The sequence below is a fragment of the Cimex lectularius genome, unplaced genomic scaffold, assembly GCF_000648675.2.
Source record: "Cimex lectularius strain Harlan isolate CLEC.00 unplaced genomic scaffold, Clec_2.1 scaffold28, whole genome shotgun sequence".
Lineage (NCBI taxonomy): Eukaryota > Metazoa > Arthropoda > Insecta > Hemiptera > Cimicidae > Cimex > Cimex lectularius.
This window is the reverse complement of record NW_019392712.1, coordinates 1,912,882-1,939,240: the sequence shown is the minus strand read 5'-3', so window position 1 is coordinate 1,939,240 and position 26,359 is coordinate 1,912,882. Positions and strand designations below refer to the sequence as shown.

At 35.6% G+C, this 26,359-nt stretch overlaps 1 protein-coding gene across 1 annotated transcript in view; it reads left to right on the top strand.

Annotated features, from left to right (window-relative positions):
• LOC106669197 (probable G-protein coupled receptor CG31760) overlaps positions 1–26,359 on the top strand; it is a 437,919-nt gene that overhangs the window by 390,778 nt on the left and 20,782 nt on the right. Inside the window, exons 3-7 of the mRNA XM_014398513.2 lie at positions 10,818–10,941; positions 17,444–17,587; positions 19,788–19,988; positions 21,717–21,785; positions 22,052–22,161. Coding sequence (XP_014253999.2) covers positions 10,818–10,941; positions 17,444–17,587; positions 19,788–19,988; positions 21,717–21,785; positions 22,052–22,161 — 648 coding nt within the window. The remainder of the gene's footprint in view (positions 1–10,817; positions 10,942–17,443; positions 17,588–19,787; positions 19,989–21,716; positions 21,786–22,051; positions 22,162–26,359) is intronic.

Here is a 26,359-nt window from a genome sequence, read left to right as displayed (position 1 = left end):
GGATAGGCATCGAGAAGGCGACATTTGCCAATCAGCGTCTCGCTCGAACACTTGAAAAACGGGGGGGGGGCTCTGTTCTCTTAACAAATGAGTGCCGCTTTGGTTTGTGGTAATCTACGTGGAGAACGCATTGTATCATGTGCCATGGGTGAGTCACAGCCTTTTACAAGATAGTCAGTTATGGTACGGGGTGGAATTATCATTCATGTCCGTACAGAACTTATTATCATATAGAATGGATCTTTGACTGCACTATTGAGGAAGTTCTTCTGAAAGTGGTAGTCCCATTTGCTCCACTTGTTGGGGACAATTTCGTGATAATGCTCGACCGCATGTAGCTCGAGTTATCACCCATTAATTGGCGTATGTAAGGATTACCACATTTGGCCAGCACGTTTTCCTGACTTTAATCCTATGGAACACTTATGGGACGTGATCGAGAGAAAGGTAGACATCGTTCGCCTCTGACAACGTTGTACAGCTTCCATCTGCTCGTGTTGAAGAATGGGATTCTGTTTCACAAGAAAAAATCCGGTTATTCATTTACTTATTCGTAAAAGGCTGAAGGCCCTCCTCGAGGCCAGAGAAGGTAATAGATTATAAAAAGCAAAACCAGGTAATAAAGTGTTAGTAAAATTTTAATCTATCAATAAGTGTCTTTACGATGTTTTGATGAATTGGTGATTTTTCGCATATAATCAAAAACCTAAATTTGTCACATCGCAGTTTAGTTTTCATTTCGAGAGAAACAGATTATGAATTTTATTGTCATATTTAATATATATTATTATTTCACAAAAGCGTGATGTTTCTTTATATTAAAGTTTAGCGTTCATCACCTACTATCTAGCATTAAAAGTGTTACGTGTATCGATCACGTTTTTACTTACAAAAATTTGTATCTTTGTAGGTTTCCATGAAAAAAAATTAGTTGGTATATACTTAGCTTTCGCCCTATTTTAAGGTCATCATCAAAGCAAAACCGTCTTAAAGATGTCAAAAAATTGATAAAATTAAGCTTTTAATAATTTCTTTGAACATGGACTGAGTCCCAACATCTTCAAGAACTGTTATTTTGTTTTAGCATTATCTGTACTAGTATGTATTTATAATTTGTAATTAATGTAGCCCCTGATGATGACATTAAAGTAGGTCGAAACTTGGTTAATAACATTGGAAAAATAAATTATGATCTTAAAATAGGTCCAAAGTTTGGCAGGTAACAATTGAATTTGTTTTATTATCCACTTGATACCAAGATCTAAATTATTCATAAACAAAATTATTCTTCATAATGATGCTGATTTCATATCGGTAGGCAGCAATAAAAATGCACGACTATAACTGTTTCTACTGATCAAATTATGATTCTTCGTTACTATCTCTAATGACCACAAGAAGGACCCTAGGCAAATCCTGGGGACTAAAACCGAAAATGGCCTATTGGCTATATATGGCAGTAATAAGACCCAGAATAACCTACGGATCACTAATCTGGTGGAACAAAGCTCAACAAAAAGTAGCTACCCAAACATTAGGCAGCTTACAAAGATTAGCAAACCTATGTATCACAGGGGCGATGAGAACAACCCCTACAAACGCATTAGAAACCTTGCTAAACCTACCTCCACTTGAAATATTCATACAAGGAGAGGCTAGGAAAAGCTCATTTAGGCTCCAAAAACAATTAAATTGGAAAGGAACCAAACAATTCGGGCATACAACCATAATCAATAAAATCAGACACCCATTTTTAGAAATGGGGACTGATTACATGATCCCGGAAACAATCTTCACAACTTCCTATAAAGTCTCAACAGACTATAAAGGAGAGGAAGAACACAGGAAAGCACCAGATACAATGACATGGTATACGGATGGCTCCAAAACAAACGAAGGAACCGGATCAGGCGTTTTCTGTACAAGCCCAAAATATGAGCAATCAAACTCATTACGGAAGTATACTTCGGTCTTTCAAGCAGAAATACATGCCATGAACGCTTGTGTCCTGGAAAATCTCAAAAGAGGTTACACTGACAAAAAAAATCCTCATAAGATCAGACAGTCAAGCAGCTATTAAAGCATTGGCATGTAAAAGAATTACATCAAAACTAGTCAGTGAATGTATCCAAAATCTCCAAAACCTGGGAGAACACAACAACCTGATGATATCTTGGGTGCCAGGGCACAGGGGAATTCTGGGTAACGAAGAGGCGGACAAACTGGCCAGAAGAGGATCAGCAAGACCATACATAGGCCCCGAACCTATCCTTGGGATAACAAAAACAAACATAGAATCCTCCATCGCAGAATGGATCCAAACAAAACAAAGAGAGAAGTGGATAAACTCTAGCGGTGCTAGACATAGTAAACTTATGCTGAAACAACCCTCACCAAAATTGGCAAAAACACTGCTGCAATTGGAGAGGGCAAAACTCAGAGGAGTGGTGGGACTACTAACCGGTCACTGGTATCTGAGAAAACATCTACACAACATGGGTATATACAGCGATGACCCCATTTGTAGATTATGTAATGAGGAGAAGGAAACAGCCACTCATATCATCTTCGAATGCGAAGCAACAGCTCAATGGAGGCTTAACCTAGCGTACGAAAAAGACACAGGGAACCAAATTGCAGCAATAACAGTCAATGACTTGATGCTTCTGAGAAGAAGGATTGAGTCTATTGACTAAACTAGGGAACTGGGAAGGTACAATAAGCCAGAAGGCTGCAGTGCCCGGGGAGTGCAAACCCCGCTTCCTAGTATCCTATTCTACCATACCATACCATACCATACCATACTATCTCTAAGTAACTAAGAATCATAATTTGATTGATGACATCTGTTCTGATGTTACATACAATTAATCCTATGCTAAAACAACCCTCAGACAGGAAAACTCATTGTGACAGTTCGAAAGGGCTAATCTCAGAGGAGTGAGAACAATATACCAGTCACTGCATTTGAGAAAACATCTATACAAAGTGGATATATTCAACGATGACCCCATTTGTTGGTTGTGTAATGAGGAGGAAAAAACAGGTACAAGAAACAGGTATAAAGAAGCAGCTCAATGGGGACATAACTGGTATACGAAGGACATCCAAGGAATAGGATTGTAGCAAGGACAGTCAAACCTAGTAGCTTATCTAGTACCCCTTAAAAGAAATATTGAGTGGATTGTACTGAACTAAGAAACTAGGAAAGTGCAATAAACCAGAAGGATGCAGTGCTTGGGAAACAAAAACCTTACTTTGTTGTATCCATCATCATCATATGTAAATACGAGTTTTTGTTGTAGATTTTATAAGAAGAATAGATTTATATTACACACTATTTGAAGACACTTTCTTTCAAGTCCCACTGTAATTTGAAACTTAACAAGATCATGATGACTGTGTTTATAAACTGAAGCCCTAAAGTCAAATAGGTTCTTTAATTTACATTAATGGAATACTTGATCATTTCACGGAAGTGGCCTGTGCAACTTGTAAGAACAAGGTCTTCACTCGTGCGCAGATCATTAGAAACTCTTTTTCAAACTACAGCTTTTAATCAAGAATTAATAAAGTAGGTTATATTATAAATTGAGGCCACTGGATTTCGTTTGTTTTGGTCTGGATCGATCTTTTCTCTGACCTGGGGATGTTCGCACACTTTGCTCCGTTGTAAAATAGAAATTACAGATTATAACAATTCATCATTCTTTTTATCTAATGTTTTTGGTTGAAACGAAAAATAAAAAGGATAATTAATTGGAATAATTACTATGGTCAATTATGACCACTAAACAAATATGGATTAATTGTAGATTATCTTTTATTTACGTAACACTAAATGTCGTTTAAGACAGACCAACTAAGCTTATCCACATGGGAAAAACAACATTTTGAACTTTTCTCAAAAATCGTTAAATCAATTAGAATAAAATTTTACGTGCGCGTTTGTGAACGTGTAATGAACCGTTTTGAAATTTGAAAAAAAAAATTGTTGATATTGATTCCTTTTTAATTTGTTGAAGTCATGAAGAGCAATTGAGAATGAGGTAGTTTAGAAAAACGACTTTTTCATTTTTTGCCGACGTTTCGATCTTTATTCGGGTCATCTTCAGGGCATAAAGTGTGTTGCTATTCTTGTCGAGTCATATTGGTTTTGTGTGAAAGTGTTGTAAGACATTTCTGAACAACTTCATTCTTGACCACTCCTCACTTCAAAAAATTATGAAAAAACAGGTCACTAAGAAAGACACATTCCTTTTTAACTTTAAACTTCTTATAAACTATACAATTTTGTTCTATTACAAGATAAAGGGAATGATTTTTCAGGGCGGCAAAAAAACCCACAAAGCCTTTAATCGTACACTTAAAGACGTCAGTGGGACGTTTCGATGTTATCGTGCGCTCACCTCAATGTTCTAAATCATCTATTAAATGATGTTTAAAAATGCGATATGAAAATGTGTCCGTTCCATTCGGAGAAAAAAAACACTTTTATCCCTGAAAACATGGTTTTTCTGGATAGTGGCAAACTGGAAACGTCTTCAATTCTCGACGTAAAGAAATCGTATGACCGTTCAACAGAACATCAACATCGTATTAGGGAGAGCGATAAGTAGAACCGTTTACTCAAAAAGTTTAAATTATTTTATCATTATTATTCTTTTTTTTTAATTCTTAAAGAAGTTATGTTACTTTCTGTAACGAAATAATTATTCTGACATCATCTCTATGGAGGTATTCCTCCCGAAAATCATTAATTAATTTGGAAACGACTTGTTTACAAAATTCGTCGATCTCAGAAATGAATCAGTCTAAAAATAATAGTCGTCAGTTAACAATTAAATTAATGAATGATCATAATATTGAACTGTATCGTCGTAATAATCTCGGTCCTTTTCCAGTTTGCATATTAAAGAGCAAGACAAAGCAGGGGTATCAAGGTTCATCCTATGGCAATAGATAAATTAATTTTAGTTAGCCATCCGAAAATAAAAGATAAAATAGTTAAAATCGATAGTCAATTCTAAGTAAAGTTTTTTTTTTTTTTTTTTTTTTTTGCATATTAGCCATGGTACGAATTCTTGTGTGTTCAAATTGGGGGTTATCGGGAAAAAAGGACCAGAGGCGACGGTGGGAATCGAACCCACGACCGCGGCGTGAGAAGTAAAGTTAAGGTCGCTTTAGCTGATTTTACAAGCGCAAACTTGTTGACAACATCGACAACTCTGTCGGAAAAAGGATTTCGTGCATTTGTACCAACACATCTTATCAAACGTTATGGGATAATTAGAGGTGTGGACACTACAATATCCGAAGATGAAATTAAAAGTGAATTAAAATCCAGTGTAGAAATTTTAGGGGTAAAGCGATTTTATCGCAAGAATAAAAAAAGACTATGGTAAGTTAGATTCCATACCGACGGGTACAGTGCTAGTAACTTTAGAGGTCAACGCCTACCGGAGTTCATGACGCTTCATTATGTTAGGTGCCGAGTCGAACATTATATACACAACGTTATAATGTGCTTTAAGTGCTTAAGATATGGTCACTTTAGTAAGGATTGTAAAGGTGGTAAGCGCTGTAGTAATGTGCGGGTCCACATAAGAAGGCGGATTGCACGATTGAAATTCTCAAATGTGTGCATTGCGGTAGCAATCATTTTTCAGTGGATATGAAATCGTATCCGGAATATAAAAGGCAGAAAGAAATTAAACAAGTCATGGCTATGGAAAATTTGTCTTATAAGTAGGCTAAGGATAAATGAACAAAAAAACTGTTATCTGACATTGTGAACCCACCTTCCCTATCTGATAAGATGGTCTATCCTAATCTTCCCAACACGATTATATCACCAAAAACACCGGTAAATCTTATAATAAAACCAGTGAAAGTAGGGGTAACTAGAAAACGAACCTCGTCACAAAGTAATTGGGAACCGGAGGTTAAAAAACTAATGACACCCATAACTCCGAGAAATGTGGAAGGGGGTATAATTAAATTTAACTCATACCGACCAGCAATAACTTCTAATAACACTGCTTTAGATAAGTTCAAAATTTATGACATGGTAATTTCGATATTAAATGAAGTAGGTAACAAAATTCCCGTACAACAAGAAGAGCATATTATAAATATGATTAAAGAACGAGTTAAAAGTTTAGCATTAATATAGATATGATAGAAAATCTCAAAATATTACAATGGAACGCTCGTTCAGCTGTAGCAAATAAGGGAAGTTTGTAAATATTTCTTTTTCAAAATAATGTTAATATAGTCGTTTAAGAAGACATGGTTTAAACCAAAACGTGTATATACATTTAAACATTATAACATACTTCGATTGGATAGATCTGATGGCAATAGAGGAGTAGCTTTGTTAACTAAAGAAAATTTACCCTTTCAAGAGTTAAAAGTAGTACATGCGAATAATAATGTTATGGGTGTTGGTGCCACAGTAAAATTTGAAAATGAAAAATATATTAATATTATTTCAATTTACAATCCTCCGTATAACAAAGTTTCCCAACAACAATGGGAAAGCTATTTTCAAAGAATTCCTAGTCCGGTGATAGTAACGGGAGATTTTAACAGTCACCATAGAAGTGTGGGGAGCACCATTACGGACAGTTAGGTAAAAATTTGATATCGGCGGCACAAGAGTCGGATTTGATTTTTCTTAATGATGGATCCCCTACCCTAGTCGGAAATGTAAACGAACACAACAAATCTACTATTTATATTACCTTTTGTTCATCAGCTATTGTGAAAAATTTAGACTGGATTATTCATCCTGATACCTTGGGTTCGAGGATTCAGTAAATCTGGAGGACGTACATGTTTACAAATGTATATACAAATTTGTTGGCGATATTAAAGTACCTTTTTGAACATATTAATAGGTAATCAGAATGGGTTGAGTCTGAGTCCTCTCCAGCGGCCAGTCGGGGGAGGCTGGGGTGGTGGTGATGACGGCGGTGGCGCCCCCTTCGGGTTGTAAAAGTTTGGTTTGCCACATGCACGGGGGGGGGGACACCAAATGAGAGTGTCTTGCGCAAGTAGTAGTTAAGATGTGAAAGATATAACCTAGTATACAGCAAAAGAGTAGTCTAATCGCCGACGCTTTCGGCGCCGCCCGTCTGGCTATTGCTCCGGGGTTGCGGTGGGGACTCAATAAATAAAAATAATCTGGCTGTGGCTGTCAGGCTGATCAAAAAAAAATGTAATGCGAAACCTCTACTAAATGACGCTAAAAGTAATTTTTCAAAATCGGTTTATAACATTTTGATAAAAGTTTACTTTTATGCGTGAAGACATAAAACACCTAAAAACACACATGAGCCCTCTCCAGTGTCTCTAAAGCAAATAATAAATTCTGCTAAAAATGCATTATCGATTCGATAGATAATATCTCCAAAAGTGAATTTTTATAACGTTTATAACTTATAACTTGTAAACGCAAGTTTCGAGGAATGTCAAACTAGAAAAGTCTTAATTCGTCCCATAAAGACGTCAATATGACGTTTCAATAAATGAATGGGTTTTATTCCATGGTTTAACACAATAAGTAACTATAAATTTGGGGGACCGCGGTATCCGAGTGGTTAGCATGAGAGACTCTCACGCCGCGGTCGTGGGTTCGATTCCCACCGTCGCCTCTGGCCCTTTTTTCCCGATAACCCCCAATTATGAACAACATATATAAGAATTCGTCATGGATATGCAAAGATCATAAGGCCAATAAGAAAAAAAAAAATATATATATATATTCACCTTACTAGAAAGTCGAGCTTATTTTTGTTGTGTTTGAATGCAACGAAATTTTCTCACATCGAATCCTCAATTGCCTTGGAATCCAAACTCTGTAAATTCTGTTCAAGAGCTTTCAAAAAATTCGATTTCAGCCAGCAAAAAAAGGCAAGTTCTTAGCCAAATTGAATACACGAATCGAGCAGTAAAGCTAGAAGGAAGATGAGGATGTAGTAGTAAGTAAGGCTAATAGTTAGAGCAAGCTGAGGGTAAGTCTTCATATAGGATGAGCTTGTAAAACAGTAATAAATAAATAATAAATAAGTAGGTAAAAGTGCTTTTATTCTTTAAATATTCTTAAAAATTGTAAGGGATTTCAAAGAAAAGTATTGTAAAGAAAAAATTCAAACATTAAAATTACAAAACTGTTAGTATACAATATTTATAAACGCTTCTTCCCAAGCTATAAAAGATAATTTCGGATTGTTTTATTGAAAATAACATTGGATGTAGCAATGTTTTTGGTTGGAGGGATTGAATGGCGGGATTTTTGATTAATATATATTGTTATGTAGGATGTCACTTTTTATTCTCTTTTGGTCTATGAATTGAAATCAAAATGTGTTCCGGCCTTATCACGTTTATATACATTACGCCGTTCTTGTGTCTGAAAGAGCGGAATTTTTTTTTTTAAATGAAAACTAGAAATTCTTTTAGAATAGATTCCACATTTCGTCGTTTTGATTGATTTGGTCATGAGATAATCGTTGAAGTGAAATGTCCGGTTGAAAAATCCCTAGCTCGCTATCTATTGACCATTGCCAGCCGTTCGCCATTCAATAATTGAAACATGTGACAGACTGGATGAACTTTTGCCAGCCCTTTTACTGATTAACTTTTGGTGATGAGGAGATAGGTTTCACATCGTCAATTTGGGTTTGATGTTCTCGCTCGTTATTTGATTAATCTTTTCGCTCTAACTTACATCAGTCTGGGAAGGCGTGAAAGCCGAGGAAATGGGCTCCTCATAAATTGACCGACCAAGCTTCAGCGTCTAAATATCCTGTATTCGGCTACTCGTGTTACAAACTTTGCCAGTAGATTCTACATTCAAAATGGAACCAAAAAGTCCTAATTAACTGTGGTCCAAATCTTTACAGTTTCGGAGTTATTTCACTTTTTCTGCTTTTTTAAGATTTCACGACCTTTCTTCAAATAAACAATGATAACCGCAAAACTAAAGGGTTTTGGACAAATCCGTTGAGACTATTGAAAAGTACGTTGAATTTCCAATAAGATTGATCAACACTAAACTTGTAAACGCTAGTGAACTTTTAAATTTTTTTTCAAAGTTGAAAAACATACTATGGTGATTCTAAAGTACTATTTTCAAATCTAGAGACCAGCTAATTTCAGAAAACGTACTCGATCTAATATCCTTTTTAGTGGTGCAACAGCTTTTTTATTTATTTTTTTGAAAGAAGAAGAAATTGATAAAGTAAAAGAAAAAAACCGTGGTTGAAGGATCGGTAAGGTGGAAAGATTAATAATAATAAAAAATAAAAACTTAAGGAAATTTTGAATGAATTTATTAAACGTGTTTTTAATTTTGATTCTAAATGCTCTCCACCCTTCGCAATGTATTTTCGACGCACCGCCGTTGCATTAAACCCGCAAAACCTGTACATAGGATGTACATCAGCGTATTCTTCATTAGAAAAAGAGCCATAGTGTTCACAAGAAATCACACAGATAACTACAAATCTTTTGAATCTTAAAACTCTTTTATTCCGGAGAATAATAATGCAATAATCCTTTAATCAAAGTTGCAGTCGTGTTGGTAAATCAGTAAACAATTTCCTTAAATTTTTATGTTTTACTATTATTAATCTTTCCACCTTACCAATCCTTCAACCAAGGTTTTTTCTATTCCTTGATTAATTTTTTCCTCTTTGGAAATGTAATTAAAAAAGCAATTGGACCATTAAAATGGATATTAAATAGAGTAGTTTTCTGAAATTTGCTGGTCTCTAGGTTTGGAAATAGTTGTTTAGAATCACCATAGTAAGTTTTTCAACTTTGAAAAAAACAAAATTTTCAGAGCTCTCGCTACTAAAACGGTTATTTCACTAACGTTTACAAGTTTAATACTGATCACAACTTAAATCTTGGGAATTTAACATACTTTTCAATGGTCTCAACGGATTTGTACATAACCTTTTAGTTTTAGTCGTGAAATCTTAAAAAATCAGAAAAAGTCAAATAACTCCGAAACTGTTGAGATTAGGACCACGGTTAATTAGTACTTTTTGGTTCCATTTTCAGTGTAGAATCTACTGGCAAAGTTTGTAACAAGGGTAGCCGAACACCCTGTATTTGGCTTTCATTGTTTGCACGGCACTAATTAGAGACTTTTTGACCGGATTGTCACATACGACGCAAAACGGATCCTGTACAGTAATACCAGGAGGTCGTACCGGTGACTTTAACCAAATGACTGTCCCATTGACACCGTAAATCAAGTATTCACCAACAAAAAGTGATGTTTTGTGTAAAGTGGAATACGACAGGCATTGTGCACTACGTGTCTGCCACGTGGCCATACGATTACCCAGATAATCTCCTCAGTCCAACGGCAACGAGTAGCTCTTGCCCTGTCCCAGAAAACAACCTCTTGCGAACAGAAAATGAGTCATTTTTCACCAGAACAGCGGGAGAACTCATACGGCTTGAACGAGACACGGGGTGATAATAAAGCTTGCTTGGGAACTCCTAATACACCAGACCACCAACTGACTTTCACTTTTTACTAGCAACGGACTATTGGAAGTTCGTTAATCGCCTAAAGCTGGAAGACGACATGAATTTATATTTGAAGTACAGAGACTAAAATTTTTTAAGAAGTGCAATAACAGTAATCGAAACTTGATTCAATTTAAAAAAATTATCTATTTATCTGTAGAAATATTACGTATATACCATTATGCTCAAACCTCATTTGTAGCCAAATACAAATTCATTTTTCATTTTGGAACTTAACGTAATTTAATGATCCATTCCGTTTGTAGAGGAACCAGTGGTATCGACATTGACCTGAGAAGAGTGGACATCGACCAATGTCCACTGCCGCCAGGAAGCACACAATTAAATATTTTTGCCGCTTCGGACAAGTGCAAGAAAAAGACAACCGAGGTATGTATGTGACATATTCGTAATTGAAATTTTCATTATTGTAAAAAAATTATGTCGAAATATTTTTTTCAAAGATATGTGCGAGAAAAATTTAAGAAAATTATCAACTTTTTTGTCATGAGTTAAAAGTTTCATCGTGGACGATCTGATCTGAGGTTTTTATTTTAAATTTGTTTTAAATATTTCACCCGGCCATAGGTACCGTAACAGGCTATTCTCTTTGGAGCGCTATTCGCGCATACTGAAATTCGAAAATACCCCTCATCCTCTTAGAAGAGACGACGTATCGTGGACAAAAACAGATGAAGAGAAAGGATCGCTATACTCAACTTATTTGAGTACTTGTACAATACGTCCACATCAAAACGGCTTTACGCATAACATACCGCTGAAGTCGAAGCTAAACTAGACAGACCTCTACCACTCGACTCCCATCCCCCAAAGCTTTCTCCCCATCTGATGTCAAACGCATTATTTGCAAATTCCCTCGTAAAAAATCTCCCGGTTATGGGTTGCAAATAGCACTACCAAAGTCTTAAACATGCCCTTATCCACCTGTATAACTCGGGCCCAAGAACCACACACTTCCCAATCCTTTGGAAATTTGCCTCAATTATCATGGCCTCAAAACCCAACAAACCATTGCACAAGGTCTCTTCCTATCTTCGTAACTCTTTCTTCCCATGTCGAGAAAAATCCTTAAAAAACTTCTCATGCAACGGATTTATCCAGTACTTAATTCCCACCATTCCATCATTAAATCCCTGAAAATCAGTTTATTCCTGCCTTATTCCCAGTTTTCTACATCATCACTCTACAGTTCAAAATTCCACCTCGTTGTAGAAGTTATCGCCTTTAAAAAAAAAGTTTCCCGGCTGTCTTTCTCCAGTGTTCTGTCTTTGGGTCTGCCATGTTGGGATACTTTGAAAATTGAATCTGTGTAAAGGCATCCTCCCCACTACCTACTACAATACTTTACTGTTAAGACGACTGTTTCTTCTGTGTCACATAAGCTTCTTCCTATTTACCTATGCATCCGTATAGGCAGGAGTCCCGTAAGGTAGTGTTCTTGGTTCATTGCTTTACTTAATATACTGCTGAAATCCCTAATCGCTCCCGGCCCTGTTCACATTTACCGAAAACACTAAATGCTGTCAATAGAAATGATAAATGATGGAGTGAGTGTGGTGTTCAATACTTTTTAAAAGGATAGTTCCTACTCACAGTAAGTTGTTTTGCAACGATCCGGATTTCGAGCCTTTTAGCTCATCAGGTTGAAGGACTTCTACAACCACGTCTGTCGACATGAATTGCCAAAGTGAACCGCTGATACCTCCGCNAAATGTATTGAGAGTATGGGAAATTATTTTGATTAAAGAACATTGCTTTAAAGTAACTAGTTTCTTTTTTTTTGTTTAATATCAAAATCCTGCATTATTTTCCGGACAACCCAATATAACAGATTTTGATCTACCTCCCATTTTAAATATGTACATAAATAATATCAAACATCCAAATAATTAATCTAATTATATCAGCGGTTCACTTTGGCAATTCATGTCGAGAGACGTGGTTTTAGAAGTCCTTCAAGCTGATGATGAGCAAAAAGGCTCGAAATCCGGATCGTTGCAAAACAACTTATTGTGAGTAGGAACTATCCTTTTAAAAAGTACTAAATGCTGTCCTCTCACAATGATCATGTCCTTGCTGTTCGTTCCTTACTATCTTACCTTACCGTCCTTGAGCCTTGGATAATGAAGTGGAGGAAAAAATAAATGAAAATTAATGCCAGTAAATTAACTTCACATTTTGGCTAGCAATCCTTCCTCCAGTATACATCAACCGTGTTCATCTACCTACGACGAACTGTGTTCGCTACATAACACTATACATCGACAAACGCCTCGGGTGGAATCCCATACTATTCTTAAACGACAGGTACTTAATAGACTATACAAACCTCTATCGCGATTCTCAGGTAGAAGATCGAAACTATCCATTAACAATAAAGACTAATCTACAAACCACTGCATAAACCGATATGGACTTACTGTAGGAAGTATGAGGCTAAGCCAAAGAATCTATCTCCCTTTCAAATCCAATCCTGCCAGTCCAAAACCCTCCGTTGTATTACAAATACTATTTGTTATGTGTCCAATCGTACCCTTCACCATGATCTCAACAGCCCTTATGTTTCCCACGCCATCAATTCAAGATGCAAAAAATTCCACTCCTTACTTACTGGTCAACCCAATCCCTAAGTAACCCAACTTTCCTCAGTCATACCTTCTAACAGTTCACAATACAGACTGAAATGCCGATGGCCCCGTGATCTCATCTTGAGTGATAGCGTGTGAATGCTTAGATTTACTTATATCGGAGTGTCACTTCTGAGTAACTTCTCCGCTCAAGACAACACAGTCAATTACATTTCTCTATCATTATTATATTTCTTTGTGCTATTTAACAGTTGTAACTTTTAAATAAAAAGAAAACAAAAAATTTTTTGCTATTTTTTAAATTCAGATTTGCTTTCGCTTTATATTTAAGATTTTTCACTTTTTTAACATGCCAATTACATGCTGTTGTAATATTTTAATTATTTACATTAAAGAAAAAATATTCGTGTTAAATAGTTACCTTAATTTTCAGTAAAGTTTTTCCCAATTTCAATTTTTTCCAATTTTTATATTTTTTTATCGTTAACTTAAATTTACGGGTTTCCTTTGTATGTGATATATCTGTTTCATTAAATTGCCGAATTTGAAAATAAACTAAGTCAACTTTTATCTCAGAAAAAATAACGAACAGAGAACCCAAACTGGCAGTATATTTTTGATCATTATTAAAAATAGTTAACTAAATCAAGAGGGTTTCTCCCGATTTTTCCAAATTTTACTTGTAGCTTTTCTCAAGTTTCTTCTTAAACGCGTAGAACGGTTGAGATAGATTGCACATTCCTTTCATCCGTTGTACCGATAAAAATTGCCACGTCTACGACTTTCAAACGTATTTTATATCCGAGTTGGATTAAAAATATTGTCTGGACCAGTGTTTTTCGCTTCTCGCCCTAGGAGGTTTTCTCCGAGTGGCCTGTTTTTTTCATAAAAACCTCTCAATATTCCCTTCAAAAAATAGTTGATTCCAAGAACTGGAATAGACCTGAATGTTTAATAGTCCTATATTAAACACATTTCCTCTCTTTAAAATTAAACCTTTTAATTAAAAATTTTTATGTGGACTAAATAATAAAAACGAAAATCTCCCAGGAAATTTCAGAGATCACAATATATTAATGTCGCCTAAGGCAGAAAAATCCAACTGAGGAAAAAACGCTACAATGACCGTCAGAAACTCAAACGTTTTTGAAGCGAGGGATATTGGGAGGGGGAGTGTAAATACTCTTCCATAAGTTGGGAGTAAGTATTATGGTCTATTATGTAGGGGTGTGGAGAGAACATTGGTCATATAAGAGGCGACCTAGTAAAACGGTCTAGATATTTTGTGGTAGAAATAATTTTGCACCTCCCCCCCCCCCCCAAATCATTTATTATATACTTTTAGTGATGCTATAAACCATCTGAATCGGTCATTCCATGTAATTCCGTTGTCAATTCAAAGGCAACACAATTTTTTTTTCGTTTTAGGCTTCATCATATTTTCTCTAACTTATTAAACTTTTCTCAAGTTGTCTAGATAGTCATATGAATTGGTTTCGGAGTTCGCACCTTTTTTCACTTTGTCATTCCTGACAAGAAGCGTATAGATAACTGATCTAAATTCTCTCGTGTGTTCTGTTCTAGCTAAAAGCCGAAAAGCTTCGGGGCGCGGGTTAAAAACATTCATTAAAATTTAAACCATTTGTCCGACTTACGCTGTAGGCTATTTTGATATGTAGTGGTGTATCTCACTCTCTTTCAGTACAATTCTTTTTCCCTTCTGTCTCTCACTTTATCTCTCTCCATCCCCCTATCACCCCCTTGCCCACGTGTGTATGTGCGTTTTTTAATGAGTTTCGGAGTAAGTGACCAACTATTTTCGTCTTGTTTGACAACCGAAAAACTTCAAAGCAAAGTAAAATCTATACAACGCAAAACACATGATATTAGTAGATACGAGAGTTTTTCACACAACAAGGAAAAATATTGTAGAAAAGCTTTCAACAAATCGCCCCATGAAAACTTAAATCAGACTTATTTAAAGTGTAATTCTAAAACATAATAATGAAAGCAAAAATCTGAGTTTTTCCATCATCCTTTTCACAGATTCAGGGTGCCCCGTAAAGAGACGTCAATATTTCAGGAGGTCATCCTAAATGACAAATTGTTCTAAAAACCCTCTCGTCCATATTCTGATTCTCAATTGTATTCGTAATATTTCACTTTTCAGGTCACTTCAATCTTTCACAATTTAATTCCATAAAGTCCCCTCCACCTCATAAGATGTTAATCCTACTGTCTGTTTGACTACGACGAGCGTTGTAAACCCTAAGGGATTCATTATTTTTACAGTTACTTTAAGCTAATAAAATATAAAATCACATAGAGCATCAACTTTTACGAGTTTCCAAAGTTCTTATCTAAAGGCGAAAAAAGTCAAAAACCTAGAGCTTTGTTGCATTTGAAATGATGTATTGTATGATGAATAGCATGCCTTAACATCACTGATTCTATTAAAACAATTCATGCAGCCGCAAGAGAACGTATACGGAGGATGTCCCATGAATATAGTCTTACATTTGGAGGTTATACAACCTGTATATTTGTACTAAAAAAATCGTATTGACCAAGATGCTCAGTTGTATTCGAAATATTTCACTCTTCAGGTTATTTCATATTTTTCCACGTACAGTCCATTAGGTCCGACGTATATATCTGTTTTTTTTTTTCTTTTTTTAGTTTTAACCTCAAGGAAACAAAATACAAAACCACTTAAAACATAAACTTTTTGGTAGAAATGATAAATGATGGAGTGAGTGTGGTGGTCAATCCTTTTTAAAAAGATAGTTCCTACTCACAGTAAGTTGTTTTGCAACGATCCGGATTTCGAGCCTTTTAGCTCATCATCAGGTTGAAGGACTTCTACAACCACGTCTCTCGACATGAATTGCCAAAGTGAACCCGCTGTTACCTCCGCCAACGCGACGTTCCAATTATCAGCTGATTTTTTTAATGACGCTCAATTTGAACGTGCGAAACGCGGAAATTATAACACAAATAAATATTAGAATAATAAATACTTAATATTACTATAAATTACTATAAAAATAATAACAATTAAAATAATTAGATTAATTATTTGGATGTTTGATATTATTTATGTACATATTTAAAATGGGAGGTAGATCAAAATCTGTTATATTATTAATGCATTTATCACCATGTTCAATTTTACATTTTTTAATTTCAAATTTCTCAAACCAATCTAATTCTTTCCCTTTGTTGAAACTATGTAACACTCTTGTATTTAGATTTGAATTGAAATTATGTTTTGTTTCTTTTAGATGGTCCTTAAATTCCGAAAATTTGCTCGATTTAGGCAAGTGTTCTTTTACTCTTGTTTTTATTTCTCTACCGCTTTGTCCTATATATTTAATATCACAATCATTACAATTGAGTTGGTAAACCCCGCTTTTTGCCAAGTTGTCTACTTTGTCTTTAGGTTTTGAGAGGATGTTTTTAAGTGAACCCGTACTTCTAAAAGCTATTCTAAAACCTTCTTGTTTAAAAATTTTACTAACTTTTTCCGATAATTCACCAATGTATGGCAAACAACGGAAACCTAATGATTCATTTGTGGTGGGGTGGCTGAGTCCTATTGTTGATTCGTTTAAAGTTAATTTTTTTATTATTTTAACTAGCAACCTATCAATAAATATTTCTTGATAGCCGTTGTTTTTTGCTAAGGTTTTAATTCTTTTTTTATAGTTATCAGGTGTTAGAGGAAGTTTTAACATCCGGTCTATGAGCCAAATGAAACCAGCGCCTTTTGGGACCATGGGTGGGAAGAATAGGTATCATAGTGTCTTTAGTTGTGGGTTTTCTATATACGTCTATTTCTATTAGGCTGTTTATTATGGACAGTTTTAGGTCTAAAAAGTTCAAACAACCATCTTTGCCAATTTCCAATGTAAAATTTATATTACGGTGTAGAGAATGGAAGAAGTTGGAGGAATTCTTTGGGAGCCTCTAATGTAATAATTTCCGCGTTTCGCACGTTCAAATTGAGCGTCATTAAAAAAATCAGCTGATAATTGAAACGTCGCGTTGGCGGAGGTATCAGCGGGCTCACTTTGGCAATTCATGTCGAGAGACCTGGTTGTAGAAGTCCTTCAACCTGATGATGAGCTAAGGGCTCGAAATCCGGTCGTAGCAAAACAACTTACTGTGAGTAGGAACTATCTTATTAAAAAGGATTGAACACCACACTCACTCCATCATTTATCATTTCTATTAAGTGAAATTCCGTAGTAGCAATTATTCAAAGTTTATTTTATTTTTAGTGTGTTGCCATACCTGGCCTCGGATTTCGCCGAGGGAGCTATATGTGTGTATGTAAAAGAGGATTCTTTTACCCTGACATTAAAGCGCATCACAGATATTATAATGGCACAGTGATGGAAGAGGAATATGAAAAACTAATGTTGGTAAGTATCTTATTCACGTTGCTTGTGTTAAACTCAAAGCAAATTATTCTTAATAAATTTATCTTTAGATCAAAATGTTTTGCTTTGAATAAATTACAAGGAATCTATCCACCCTAGGGAATATATGATTGATTCACCCTAAATTGAACTAATACATCCATCTCAAATTTTGTGTATGTAAAATTCAGAATACATAAAATTACTGTTTGAAATGATAAATTTCAATATTGTTAGGAGATATCAAAATAATTTTATTTTTTAACTTTCACATTAATAATAAACTTTAATAAACATTATTATTATTGTAAATTTTAAAATTATTTTGTTAAATATAAATTTGTTAAATTAGGCTCCGAAGATGGCGTAATATACCTTGAAAGCTAGGCAAGATTAAAGTGTATTTATCTGTTGATCTCCATCCGAATCTGTTTAACTTAACAAAACTGTTTATTGGTTTTGCAATTTAACACTATTTTCAAGCTAATTATAACTGAGTTTAAAGCAGTGATGGTTTCCTGGCTATCCGAAAATATAGCTATGTCTTTGTTTATATACGCATCAAATTGAATTGAGTGGGTTTCTCAACTGCTTGTTCCTCTTAAAATGGCGTCCATGCCCATGGTCTCTGAATGTTTAGTCCTGGAAGGAAATAATCCATCCTCTGTACGTTCTTGTCGTACATCCAATATTTATTGACAGGACAGAGCAAGTGATTGACAGTGCCGTCCGATACTATCGTTGGATACATAAGTTTTCTCTTGAAAAGTTCAGAACAACGTTCAAGTTTTATTTCGGTTATAGAAACGGCCATGATAGGTACTTATAATCACGAAAATTGTCATCATAACTTTTCGGCAAAGCAGATTTCCGTTCGGAGATCTAATCGAGTAATTCGATGGAAATCAATTTAGATATCCCCGTTCGACAAAATGACAGTACGTTTTGACGGGAGATTGAAAATCTCATTTCGCTTACAAAGCTGTTCATTAAACTTCTGGGGTTCTCTCGGTTTTTTAAGGCTGGTCCAGTTCTCCAAAAAGTTTTCTTATTTAAACAATTTTTCATTATATAGAGAGTTTTAAATTATTTAATTGTCTTATGTTGCCCCTTTAAAGATTATTTTCCAGCAAGCCGACTAACTTTCTTTGCAATTGATTTACGTGTATTTATGAAATATTTAGCGTTTTCTTAATCATTTTTCATTTATGAAATGGACGTGAGGAAACTGCAAATTAAAATATAGGCTTATGTTAAAATAAACCTGTTTAATTGTTTTCTCTAAACTTGTTATATTTTCAAATATCTTCTATGATGACTGGTGATAACTTTGAAACCGCCCCGCCAATCTGACGTCAGCTTTACAGGTTTAGCCTACAAACAATGGCACAGATTTGGCCTTCGTAAAAAAATAAAAAATAAATCATTCAAGGAGTTTTTGTTGAATTCTCCTATTCATTTTGATTAACAATGACATAATCTCAAAGCATTGTTGACACAGCACAAAGAAAAAAGTCTAACTTTCCATCAGGTAATCATAAAGTTCGATTTAAATAAGAATTATGATATTTTTAGTGAACACAAGACGTAGGAGAAAAATTGCCCCGTCTCATCCATCCCAAAATTTTTCGTTTGTTTGTAATGATAATTCGAATTTAACGGCTTTAGTTTCTTTGTTCTTTTTTTATTTATTTATTTATTTTTTTGGTGGGAATTGTTGATGATTTTTCATATATCTTATGTTATTAAACCTGATTCTGCTTATTATCTTCTTTCCCATATTAAAAAAATCGACTCACATATAAGCTTGAAATATATGTACACCAAAAGTTTAAAAACCATATTTTCGAAGAAAGATTAAGCAAATTGCAAAAATATTTTTTTCCTCGGCTTGTATTTTAACAAACTACTAATCCCACGTTCTAGCATCAGGTTTGAGTTGTTTTTAGGCAAACCAGGTGGTGTATTAGTAAGTTGCCTCCCTGAATTACAAAATTATATATTGTAAGTACTATTGTTTCATAAGTCAAACTTATTCCCCAATTGTTTTTTTTTTTATTTGCCTTACGTATTGAATTTCAATCTTTATATCATGCGTGCCATTATTCAGGAAAATTATATTGTTCCAACGTGTTATAATAAAATCCAGTTTTAAGTATTATTACAAAATTAATGAATATAATGTTTTTTCTTCAAATTTCAGGGTGAACCAAGTGAATATAACGAAAGCGGAATATTTGAGTGCCTGCCCTGCGCAGAGGGATGTGAAGCCTGCATAGATGGAAGTCCTTGTGTTGTAACCCTCAATTGGTTGCTCAGAACAGCTATCCTAGCACTTTCCTGCCTTCCAATATGTTGTTTACCTTTCGTGCTCGTATTTACCTATAAATATGCAAATGTTAAGGTATGTTTGTGTTCAGGTATGTAATTTTTCCCTCCCGAGATTTTCAGAAGACTTTCTTCATTCCCAACTTGTTTTTATGGTGAGAAGTACTGTAGGGTCCGTCCATCCGACCAGTAGCCTTTTAAGTTGTTATGTGGATTTTTTTGGATAAGACACAAATTTCATATTTTTTATTACATTTCGCTACGAATCAGTTTTTTTGATGATCTCCACTTGGCGTATTTTTTTACACCGTCGTTTGTTATTGAGGCAAATTGAGTATTTTTGTTTTCTTCACTTGTAAATATTATCTATTTTTTGCTCATTATGGTTGTAGCTGAGTTGGTACTAATTACTGTACTCTTACTTAGAGAAAGGAGATATTTTTTATCTAAAATCACCGCTCTATTATATTTTACTGAAAACCGACAAATGTGAGCGCTGCGATATTACGTGATGTTAAATTTAAAATGACAATATTATTAATTTAATAGCACATAACGCAGGAATTCTATTGGACAAAGAATTTAAAATTTCAAAAGGGATAAATACATAAAAAAACAAGGTTTTTGTGAAAAAATAGGAAAAATCAATTGGTGCATAAAGTGCGCCAGCGCGCAGACTCAAGGGTTCAATTACTCACGAATTTTTTTATAAAGTATCATTAACATTAATTACCTGAAAAATAAATTAGCTGCTTTATGCTATATAAGAAATAATAAAAGATGTGTCATACCCCATCTTTGAAAATTTAAACTAAAACTCAATACTTCCATTTCAATTTATAAACGGTTTTGATATCCATTTTGTTGAACGTAAAAGCTGTCAATTCAACACTGTAATTTTAAATATAGCTTAAGTAATATTTGTGGTGATAAGTGACCGTTAATCGATATTTATTTAGAAATCGTGAGATGCGGTCTGGTGTGATGTAGGTTTCAGAAAAACATTTTCTTTATCGTGCCAACGTTTCGATCTTTATTGAGATCATCTTCAGGGCCTGGGATTTACAAACATTGTTTACATATAACAATTACATTTTTGATGTGGAAAAGTCAATTTATACAATGCAAAATATATTTTTTATATATTCAATCAAAGTATACTCACTCAAAGTGTTTGTCTTCTGTGTAATTGTGCCATTCTTGCGTGTCGTGTTGAAAGTGCCAGTGAGATTTTGTTTTGTTTTTTGTTTATATACGTTGGATTTTGAAGGGGTGGGGAAGGAAGTCGGTATAGAAAAGACATTTTTGTATAAGGCGTCGGCTTCTTTGAGGTGAAAAGAGCCGACGAAGGGAAAAAATGTGTTGGTAATGGTTCGGTCAGATTATCCTTTCAGGAATAGGAAAAGGAAAGCTAAAATGTTGGGAAATTAGACTATTTGAAAAATATTTGATGTATGGAATGTAATGTGATGATATAGGTATGTTATCTGTATTGAATTTGATTAATTAATGAAACGTTGGCACGATAAAGAAAATGTTTTTCTGAAACCTACATCACACCAGACCTCACCTCACGATTTCTAAATAAATTAAGTAATATTATTTTCTTAACTTTCCCATTAGTGGACGAACTAGGCAAGCAATAACAAAAATATCAAGGTTTCGATTAAATGCCGTAAATTACAAAGCGGTCCCCACTTCCAACTCCTCCATGAAACATAAAGTTGAACAATAAGCATTTTCTAAATGTATATCTGAAAAATTAGGTGCTACTAATTAATGATTAATTTAGTATTTTTTCTAGGTCGTAAGAGCTGCAAGCCCTGCCCTTTTAAGGGTAATAACACTTGGAGCATTTTTTATTTATTGCACTGTAAGTATAATTTTAATTAATATATTAATTTAATTACTATTCTTATATTAAATTATCAGATTGTGTTTAACATGTCATTGTATACATAGTCCTTTTTCTGTGATCCTCCAAGGGACCTAACAACCACAAATCGAATTAAAACAGTTCAATTTACTTAACGGAATAATTGATTGCTTGGAACTCTAAAACAAGATTTCTTATTTACTTAGTAAATGTGTTTGCTATTCTACTGTGCGGTGATAATTAAATAACGAACTGTTTTTCAGACTATTGTGATGTATCCGAGGCCAAATGTGTTCACCTGTACCGCACGAGTATGGTTGAGAGAAATAGGTTTCTCACTCACATACGGTGCCCTCATGTTGAAAACTTGGAGGTGATTGAATTTTATCTAATCATTTTGTATTATAATAGTAATTATCATTTTTCAAGCAAGAATCGTTAATATGTTTGTACGTACTAATTTACTGACTTGGGTAGTCACCAAATTCGTCTTAAATCAAATACTGATTGTTTTACGGCAAAAAGACAACAGCAAGCTGGGATGCTGGAAGCCTTTCGCAATGGTTGTCAACATCGTCTGGAACAAACAAGGTTAAATCGGTCAACTCTCTGTTTTCTACCTGCTCTTACGACGAAAATTTGCCTGCTTCGCTTCGTGAAGACGGGCGGGGTTACTTAATGTAATATTTTTTTTTTTTTTTAAATTTTTTTTTATTTATTTGTAGCCTATACATACTTGTACATAATACAAATGTTATCTCAATGTATATTGTTTACCGCTCGGTCACAGCACTAACACTGATGCCAGCGCTGCACCCGGAGGACGCATGCCATGAGAAGCCAGCCAGTGCTGGCACTCATTTTAATAGATTAANTATGATGCTTCCACTACAGCGACATCCATAGAACTGAGATTTTTTGGAGGTTACTGATTTCAGCCCCACCATCGTTTTAAAATGTCTAACACCTACGATTTTAAAACAATCACTACCGCTGATACTGAGGCCGTTGCACCCAGTAAAACAGCTAGAGGAGGATGTCGAGGCAGAGGCAGTCGAGGCCGTACTAAGTACAACACCGCCAGGAAAGAATCCTTCCGTGTCGACAAGGGTCGACAATACATGAAGGATATGCAGGCTAGCATCGTAAAAGACTTGTACGTTGGAGAAAAGTCAATAGAAGATGCACTTGCTAAGCTCGAGCAAGACAGAACGTTACAAGCGATCACTACCACCATAACAACTCGTGAGTTTCGTTGGCACAGATCGAAGTCAAAGTCCAAACGCAAAGAAGAAGCATAGCTCACGTTCCGCGCTACTCTGAGCACGTAAGACCATTTACTAATATGTATGAAATGAAAGAGGCGACAAAGGCTCTAACGATGAGCTTCACGCCCGTAACTGAAATTTTAAACTCCATTGGGCCTATCAGTTACAACGAAAAATATTTCATACCAGTCTTACCTCCTGACGCGACTGACGCTCAAGGACGCTTTATTCCACGCCCAGAGAATATCGTTTTGTCCAATCTACGGAAGACCGTAGTCGCCCTCGCAGATGAGAACACGCCGGCTCAATATCGTACGGCCTTTATAAACAATAACTCGATTCCAGGAGCAATCTTCAACACGGCAGATGTATTGACCAACCCAGATGAGATAATACCACCTGACTATTCGTCAGAGAAGTTGGTCGCTGATGTCGGATTTGTCTTTCCCTTCCTATCAAGACTAGAAAAGAAGATACCAAAACTAGTTGGAAAGGCAACGCTCACACCTTCTGGACCCGGCAGTGTATCGCAACTGGTATCAAATAAAATGGAAAATCTGAAGATACCTCCTCGTCACAATGGTGAGGATATGCGTATTTATTATGCAAGATGTTATCCCGCTGGAAACATCACAGAGTATTGGTGTTCCGAGAAACTAACATCTCTCGAAGCAGCTCATGGTCAGTCAAACATTACTGGCGAGCTACCAGTATACACCTCTCTGAGAACTCCCTTATTTCTACCAAGGGAGGAGGCCGTTGCAGCGTATTCCTTTAATGGAACGTATCGCGGCATATATCAAATTAAATACGCTCCATGATTCTAATGTAATATTAAACTAAAAATGGGCGCCATGCTGTTTAATATGACACGGAAACAGCGAACCGTAAAGAAAAAATAAAATAAAAATAAATCAAAGAAAATTAAATAAAATTAAAATTAGCTAAGTAAATAGAACACAATATTTACATCAGGAAAAAAAAAAACATTTATTCCCAAGGAAACCAAAGTACCAAACATACATAAATAATAATTTTCAACGGGTAACATTTTAACAATATGATAACAAAGTTACACACTAAATGAATCTCAATTATCTTAAAATCTAAATAAACATTCATTACAAGTTAAACTTTCCTCGGAACCAGTGTCCATCTATGCTTCTTGTTTCAGACGATTGAAAATCCCCGCTTCCAGGAAAATGTGGAGCGCCTTCTCTAAAGTTGGGTGGGTCCGTTGTCAACTTCGTCGATCAAGGAATTGATAATTTTCTAATGATCCGGCCAGGCCATAGACTCCGTCTCGACGCACAACGACCTCTCTTCCACCCTCTCACCTACACTAATCTAAGCCTAACCTAGGCCATCTTAATTTTTGATTGACTTCCTAAGCGAGGAGTGGAAGGAGAAATGTAATTCTGGAGGTGAACCCAGAAATGAGGAGGGAGTTATTGAGGATAGGGAGGATCAGAGTGGGGTGGGTAACAAGTCGTATAGAGGATTTTACGACGGTTCTCCAGTGTGCAAAGTGAAGAACAAGTTGAAGAATTCATAATAGTGAATAATTTAGACGTTCTAAATAAAAGTGGGAACCTATCAACGTTTTACTACAAGAGAGCATCCACTAACATTGATGTTACGTTGAGTGGGGTGGGGATAACAAAGAATATAAGGGAGTGGTGTGTGAAGGACGTAGAAGTAGGGACGGACCATAGATTAATTTATTTCGAGGTTGAGGTCGGTGGAAAGAGAGGGAGAGGGAAAAAGAGCGCAAAATGGGGGAAAATAGATTGGGTAAAGTATAGGAAAGAATTAAGGAACCCGGAAGTAATGTGTGGAAGGGGAAGTCTAGAAGAGGACATAGGGAAGCTGGACGGGAGGATTATGGGAGCAATTCATGGGACAAGGAGAAGAGGAAGGAAGTGATCTATTCAGCAGGCCTGGTGGAGTAAGGATCTGAGAAAAGAAGGAAAGAGGTTTACAGGTTGAGAAGGAGGATGCAGGCCAGAAGTGAGAAGGAAAGAAAGGAAGAGCTGAGATCCAGATACAAGGAGGCGAGGAATATATATGTACAAGAAATTAAGGAAGCAAAAGAGAGGGAGTGGATGGAGGGGATAAAAAAGGAAAGGAAGACGGTATGGGCTCAACATATAAAAAAGAGGTCGGTAAAGTTAAGGAAAGAGGATTACTTTCTCACTAAAAAAGGCGACGCTCACACATTGACTGGGAAGGAAACCCTGGAGGTGATCTTGGAGAAGTTCGTTGGAACAGATGTCCCGGCTAGAGGACCTGTGCCAAAAGGAAATTAGAAAGGAGTTGGATAAGCTGGAAAAGGATATACCGGAGGAGGAAACACAATCAATAGAAGAAGAAGAGGTCTTAAAGGAGGAACTATCCGGTGACGTGCTGTGGATATTGGAGGAGTGTCGTAGGAGAAGAGTATTTCCCTAGAGATGGAAGGTGGGGATGCTGGTAATGTTATTAAAAGGGGATGACAAAGATAGTAGCCAGGTAAGCTCGTACCGACCGATCTGTTTGCTTCCGATGTTGGGCAAGTTGTGGGAGAGAATTGTTCTGCAAAGAATGGCCACGTAGGCGGAGTTCCTGTGCGACATCTTAGGGCACGGCGAGGTGGACATTTTGCTGTTCCTGTACCTCAGGGTTAAAAAGGATTTATTGGAATAATGTAATGTATTAGCGTGAAAAGAAGAGGGTTGTTTGATCCTGCCTCCTCTTCTGCGCTGAGAATGTGACAGCTGGAGATTAAAAGTAAGTTATTTGGGAGAGTGGATTGGCTCCAGCCGCGCCGCGTAGCATATCCAGTACTCTGGGGAATGAAGGTGATCGTGGTCAGACTTCTAGATTTGTATAGGGTGATGGTGTATATACACTAAGAGGCAGAAAAGGTGGACACACTTGTTTTTTTACGTAAATACTTGTAATCGTTTTAATTTTAAATGTTACTGTATTAATAAGTAAATATAACGATGTATATGAGTATTTTACAACAGTTTATTATAAAACTTACATTTAACAATTTTTTTTTCATTAAATATAGTTTCTTTTAAAAAATATGCATCCATATTTAAATTTTTTTATATAAAATTTTGTATTATTTTTATGTAATATTTAAACAAGAAAAGTTTACTCACCGACAAGCTGCATGGCCAAGATGGAAGGTAGAATACTAGTTATCCTTTGTTATACTTGTCCCGTTTAAAAATGTAGATACTTAAGATTAACAAATATTTTTTTGTTATTTTCGAATAAGTAATGAATTTACTTTTTTAAAAAGCCACATGG